This window comes from Xenopus laevis, chromosome 4L (assembly GCF_017654675.1).
Source record: "Xenopus laevis strain J_2021 chromosome 4L, Xenopus_laevis_v10.1, whole genome shotgun sequence".
Classification (NCBI taxonomy): Eukaryota; Metazoa; Chordata; class Amphibia; order Anura; family Pipidae; genus Xenopus; species Xenopus laevis.
The window spans coordinates 147,501,470-147,508,793 of NC_054377.1; the positions used below are offsets into that span (position 1 = coordinate 147,501,470).

A 7,324-nucleotide genomic window follows, 5' to 3' on the forward strand; every position below is an offset into this window, starting at 1 on the left:
TATTCTGTAGAATGTTTTACCATACCTGAGTAAAAAGCTCTAGAAACTCTCTGTTTGTTTAGCATAGGAGCTGCAGTATTAATGTGGTATGACATCACTTCCTGCCTGAGTCTCTCCCTGCTCTAGGCTTAGATAACAGTAGAGAAGGGAGGGGCGGGGGGAAGAGGAGCAAACTGAGCATGCTCTTGCCCAGGGCAATGAGGTTTAAGCTGAAGGCAGGAAGTCTGATACAGAAGCCCATGTGTACACAATAGAAGGAACGAAATGCTGTGTTTCTTTTGACAGGGGACTCAGAGCAGCACTACTTTGGGGGTTTACTGGTATATTTAGATGGACCTTTCTGATAAGGCTTACTTAGTTTTAACCTTTCCTTCTCCTTTAAAAGTCCAAATAAAAAAGTACTCCAACTCAGACCTGCAGAGTCCAAGTTAGTGATATCCTGATCTGCCCTGGGTTTCATGCAATAATGCGAAGATTTTGTGGTTTTTAGGCAAAACTCAGAAAAAAAATAGTTTTCGGAAGTCAAACCTGAAAAATTCTATTTTTTTCCCCCAGACAGGAAATTTTTGAAAAAATGTACTGATAAAGAAGGTGAAAAAACCCATGCGGATTTGGTCGGAGTAGCTTTCAGAAAATAATGAGATATTTTCAGATTTTGATAAATAACCTCCTTAATGTGTGGACCACACTCCACTCCAACTGTTGGTTATAAAACAGACAGAAACAGTCCTGTTACTTTGTACTGGTTGCATCATGAGTCGTTAAGGGAAAAACAGAGTTTTCAGACTTTTACAGAGGTTGTCTGTACAAGATGCTTCCAGAAAATTGGCTTTATCTGGATGTTTTTGATTAAAACCAGTGAATCCCTGACCACTTTTAGGTACAGGTATAGGATCCCTTATCCGGAAACCCGATATCCAGAAAGCTCTGAATTACGGAATGTCTCCCATAGACTCCATTTTATCCAAATAATCCAAATTTTTAAAAATGATTTCATTTTTCTCTATAATAATAAAACAGTAGCTTGTACTTGATCCCAACTAAGATATAATTTTATTCTTATTGGAAGCAAAACCAGCATAACAGGTCCCATACCGGTATAGTATTTTTTTTATTTTTTTTAAACTGCTTACATTTTGCACTGAATTTTTTCAACCAGCCATGAAGAATTGCAGCTAAGTATTAGTCAGGTATCTGCACATTAAACAAGGACCCGAATCAACTCTATGATGCCATACCATATGCATAAAGTCTGTCCTTATCGATGTAAACTTCCCTAGTTGCAAAAGGTCTAAAACCTACAACCTCAAAAAGAGTGCTTAGTATGTTCTGATGAGCGGCCTGAGCATTTAGATCCCGCTGTGAATTAATCATGTTGTTCAAGGCTTTGCCATACACAGAGTGAAGATTGCCAACGTCTGGTCTCAGGTGCTCTTCTCTGATCCTTAAAGTGAATGTATGAGCTGAAAATGGATATTGTACACTTAGTTTTAATTAGCTGGCAATTCATGGGGCTCCCGATAAGAACCTTATAATCCTCAAACTAAAGTGGACCCATGCTCTCCAATAAATTAGGCTGGTATTAACAGGTTACCAAGAACGATAAATGTGAAATTGTATTTATTTTGTGCTTTTAAAGTTAACTGTTGAAATCCAGAAATTGCATGAAATTCATTATCTGAAAAGTTCCAAAATTGGAGAAGGTAATTTTCCACAATTCTTTTTTATTATGTCCTTTTCTTTGTAATAATAAGACAATAGTTTGCATTTGATGTTAACTAAGATCATAAATCTATGTTGGTGGCAAAAAAATTCTATTGGGTATTTTTGAGACACGATGATCCAAAAGATGGAAAGACCCCTTATTCTCGAAAACCCCAGCCCATTTTTTGGTCCACCAATTGTGTTTTTCCATCTTGGAGTCCCCCCCTGCCATAGTACCCCCTGATAAAAGCCCTCTATACAATGGAGTGGTGTCTATTGTACGGCGCTGAGGAATATGTTGGCTCTATAAATACGTTTTAATTGTAGTCATCATCATAATCAAGTCAATGGAGTGAGCGAAGAGTGGATTTTCTGATCGCGTGAAGACAAAGTCAAGGAAAGGGTAATGGGTTTAAAGGTGTCAAGTTCAGGGAACAGTTTTCAGAGGAGCAATATCAACAAATTGTTCAGGATAATGTTCAAGCATCAGTCACAAAGTTGAATTACGTAGGGGTTGGATATAATAACCCTAAACACAATAAAAAGACATTTATGCAGAGGGACAAGTACAATATTCTGGAATGGCCGTCCCAGTCCCCGACTTGAATATCATGAAAAATCTATGGGATGATCTGAAGCAGACTGTCCATGCTCGGCAGCCATCAAATTTAACTGAACTGGAGAGATTTTGTATGGACCAATGGTCAGAAATAGCCACATCCACAATCCAGACACTCATCAAAGGCTATAGGAGGCGTCTAGAGGCTGTTACATTTGCAAAAAGAGCTCATCTTAGTACTAATGTAATATCTCTGTTGGGGTGCCCAAATTTATGCACCTGTCTAATTTTGTTATGATCCATATTGTATATTTTCTGTTAATCCAATAAACTTTATGTCACTGCTGAAATACTACTGTTTCCATAAGGCATGTTATATATTAAAAGGAAGTTGCTACTTTGAAAGCTCAACCAATGATAAACAAAACACCAAAGAATTAAGAGGGGTTCCCAAACGTTTTCATATGAAAAGTATTTATATGAAAAGAATGATGTATAATATCTCAGAGGGGCTTTGGAAATAATTCTAAAGCTGCCAAAATGCAGTAGTTGAACAATAAAGAAGTATACAGAGAGAGAGAGAACTCAACAAAAAATCTTGGAGGGGATATTTATTATTATTAAAGTTCTATAACTCCTAAATATCCTTTTAGTTTCTACAATTTGTGAGCAATCTTAGGAGAAGTTGTCTATCTTTACTATCATTCATTCCCATAATTACAAGTTTATTCAGGTCTTGCCACAACCTCAATGATGTGCTTTCCCTTGCCCCCCACAACTAGGCTAAGACACCTGTTAATCCATTCGGAGATAATAACACCAGTGAGACAGGAGGGTTCTAAAAGATCAAGGATGACCATGAGAAGGTAGATTTACAAGAAGCATTATGAAGAAGCCAGAGAAGACATTAAGTAGGAATAAAGTGGAAAGACTCTTCTTCTAGACACATAAAAATGGAAACATGTTTATCTATTTATCACGTTTAAGGAGGCCATAGACGTAACAATTACGATCTTTCTTGGAAAAGATGTTTCCAAGAAAGATCGTTCATTTCAATACACACGTGTAGAGCTGGATCGTCAGATATACAGAGAGAAACAATAGAATTCTTCCTGTATCTGACGATTTAGCACTAACAATATCCGATTTTCAATTGCCATCAAAGGCGTCCGATCAAAAGTTTCCGTCCAGCCCGATCAACGAGCCGACCGATGTCCAAGTCTTCTGCCGATATTGGTCGGCTCTTTTCCCACCATACACGCACAGAATATCGTACGAAAATTTGTTTTGTACGATATTATCTGTGCGTCTATGTCCACCTTTAGAAGATTGCTTGAAAACCCCAGGTAGTTTAGCAAGGATTTCCAGCCTGTGACCAGAAGTTAAGAAGCCAACAGATAGCTGTCCAAATAGACTGATGATTGGTTGTGTTTACCCAAGCTTACAATGATTACAATTTGCATCTACAGTATTATATAGCAAATTTGGGATTAAGAAGCAAATAACTGTCCCAAGACTGGATGTCAAGGCCGGAATTCTGTAGATAGCATGCTAATGGGATCCTCATATTCAATACCAAGGAACATAAGTACATAACCGAGCATATTTGGAGCAGATGTCCAGTAACAGAGATCGGTCAGAGCATATGAAGCAGAATGAAATTCCAGCACTAAGTATTGCTCTGAGTGTTTAATGAGGCCCAATTTCTTTCCTATACATCAAGGCACGGAATAGTGAGGAATCAGCGATTGTTCTACGCTTCCCTGGGGCCGAGCGCACTGGAACAAATAGCCATTTGCAGATTTAGCCCACATCTGGTTGTCTAATTCCATTCATGGCAATTCTCCTTTTATGCACACTGGTACAAAGAGCGCATCCAAGAAAGAAACCGAAAAAAAAAGCCGGCCAAAAGGACAAGGAGAAAAAGGCAATTAACTAGACAAAACTAGGGAATTATTGGAAGGCAGAAGTTCTGTTGCAAAGTGGTTGATGCCAAGTGTCAAATTTAGTTCTAGATGAAATGTAGCAGTAATCGCCCATAACTGGCAATACAAGCAGATGCAATTTCCCGAGGTTATCTAATAATGAAGTGTATGTGACACCTCATTACAGGCTTCTGTAGTTTTATTTGGTAGGTATGGAGGCACAGGGATCTTGTCACACCAGGAGTGAGGCTATGAAGAACAGGTATCATGGCAATCGTTATACAATTTGAAATTAGTAACATTTAGAGATGAATAGTATACTAGAGATCATACACAGCAACCCTTCACTTCCTCATACACGGGCCATAGACGGCTCCTCCTCTGTTCTTCATACATGGGACCAATACTGGGCTCCTCTTCACTTGCTTATACATGGGGCCCATGAATGGCTTCTCGTTACTCCTCATACTCCTCAAACACAGGCCTTTAGCTTCTCTTCTTTCTCTGATCTATCAATACACCACAAACTTCCTGACAAATTACAATATATTCTTTCTACACACTGCACTGACTGTTCCAAGTACATTCTATAGATATAGAAAAAAAAAAAAGCAGTTGTGGATTAGTAACTGCTCAAGTGCAGTTTAGCAACTAGTAGTTAATCTGCCCACCAAGTTTAAGGTTTCTGAGTGATCCACATACAACCCAGACTAACCTTGTAGCAGTCTGATTTGAGCCGTAGCATGGCGGGTTCCTTGTGACACTCTGTGCTTTGTCTTTGGTAATGAAACACAGAACATAAACCAGGTGTCACAAGGCTAGGTGGCCCACACACACGCCATTAGACTAGGTTGCCCACACACATCATTAGGCTAGGTTGCCCACACGCCATTAGACTAGGTTGCTCACACACACACGTCATTAGGCTAGGTTGCCCAAACACACATGTCATTAGGCTAGGTTGCCCAAACACACACAACATTAGGCTAGGTTGCCCACACACAACATTAGGCAAGGTTGCCCACACACACACACACCATTAGGCTAGGTTGCCCAAACACACACCTCATTAGGCTAGGTTGCCCACACGCCATTAGGCTAGGTTGCCCACACGCCATTAGGATAGGTTGCCCACACGCCATTAGGATAGGTTGCCCACACGCCATCAGGCTAGGTTGCCCACACGCCATCAGGCTAGGTTGCCCACACGCCATGTTGCCCACAAGCCATCAGGCTAGGTTGCCCACACACGTTAGGCAAGGTTGCCCACACACACACACCATTAGGCTAGTTTGCCCAAACACACACGTCATTAGGCTAGGTTGCCCACACGCCATTAGGATAGGTTGCCCACACGCCATTAGGATAGGTTGCCCACACGCCATCAGGCTAGGTTGCCCACACGCCATCAGGCTAGGTTGCCCACACATGCCATTAGGCCACATTGCCCACACAGCCACCAGTCTAGAGTTGACATACAAACCAACAAGCTAGGATACAGAACTACTGTTACAAAGCAATAACCAACCAACACAAAATGACAGAACCTTCGATTGAGCGAATTCTACCAACATGCATGAAATAAAGGCTCCTTAGCCAACACTACTGAATAAAGTTGAGAAACACTGTTTCAATAGATTTTTCTTAAGCCATAAATCACACACACCTCAAGGACTGGGACTTTTTTTCCCCGAAATCTCAGAACAGAACATTTTGATTTTGCATTCAATAAAGCAGAGTTATTTCTCTGTGAGCGATTCTCCAGAAGCAATAACCATTCTTATATTGCCGCTTACCTCAACGGGGAATCTTCTGCCATTAATGCTGTGCTCTGAGCCGGCTGACGCATTGCTCTGACCCCAGTGAAATTCCACTTTCTCCGCTTTAAACCTGCCGGGAAGCCCAGCTCCACTGATAAAATAATCATCCTTCAGGAGAATGGCAACTGCAGAAGAATAAGAATAAGTCAACAAATATTGGCTTCCATTATTAAACAGAGACACAAATGTTACCAAACCTAATAGCAAAATGCATTGTCAATACTGATCTAAAAGTCAAGTGGTAATAACACCATTGTAAGTTCAGATCACTGAGAAGGCCATCTGGTCTGGGCCATTGAAAATAAATACGGGTTCTGCTACAAGAAGGATCGATAATTTCTCATCTTTGGGGACAGGTTTTGAAGAGGCACTGCTTTTTGATTATTAAGTCTTGTATTGACACAAGATCCTTGTAAATGAAACTTTGGGCCTTTATTCCATCACAGAGAGACCAGCAGCCTGATAAATGGGCTGTATCGGACTGGCAAACTGGAGGCCCACTGGAGCTATGCAATGAAGGCCCCTCCTGTAGCCACCATGGCCCCCCTCCCGATGTCCAACCTCCCCTTACTGTGCTGGCACATGTCTCATCACTTTGCACTGCATCTATTTCAATACTTCAAGTACTGGGGCTGGCAGATCAGGAGGTTCTGGGCTGACGAGGGCCCACGAGGGCCGGGGCCCACTGGGTATTTACTCAGGCGTTCTGCTGGCCCAGTAGGACCCTGTATGTAATTTTTTAAAGTTGTGTTCCATTTTTCACAAGCAAGTGACATTATTTCCAATTAGGAAACAATATTCCCGTTAATCATGAGCCGGCCTAGATCCAATAAAACAAAATATGTGCATTTGCTTAATTAAAATAAAAAATGAGCTTAGTAGAAATAATCACATTTCTATTACGCAAACAAACAACGCTGTCATGAGTTTATTAGAGTAACAATTACGAGGCGGCCGATTTCATTTTCAGCCGTTAAATTGCCGGGAATTAGTTCTCGAGTCAAGGTTCCAATTCCAACAACACAGGAGAGCATTTGATTGGCAGAAAAAATTTGGGTACTTATTAGTTTCTCGCCAAATCGAACCGCAAAAGTTTCGTTTTTTTCTTTTCTTGTGCCTGAAAACAATGTGTGAGATTTAGTCAATTTAACTAAAGTTTTGGGATTGCCGAAGACAACTCAAGGGCTGGAAGGTCAAGTCCCACCTCAATTGGAGTAAATTATATTTTTATAAAATTTGAAAAAAAAAAATATTTAAAAAAAAAATGTGAAAAATCGAGCCTGCTATATAGCTTAGTGGATTTCTACGTTTATACA

General features: G+C 40.4%; 1 protein-coding gene across 2 annotated transcripts in view; it reads right to left on the reverse strand.

The window, feature by feature from the left end:
* The window catches only part of ptprg.L (protein tyrosine phosphatase, receptor type G L homeolog), a 335,758-nt gene that overhangs the window by 159,550 nt on the left and 168,884 nt on the right, over positions 1-7,324 (reverse strand). For both annotated transcript variants that reach the window (XM_041590932.1, XM_041590933.1), the window contains exon 4: positions 5,985-6,133. In XM_041590932.1, coding sequence (XP_041446866.1) covers positions 5,985-6,133 — 149 coding nt within the window. The remainder of the gene's footprint in view (positions 1-5,984; positions 6,134-7,324) is intronic.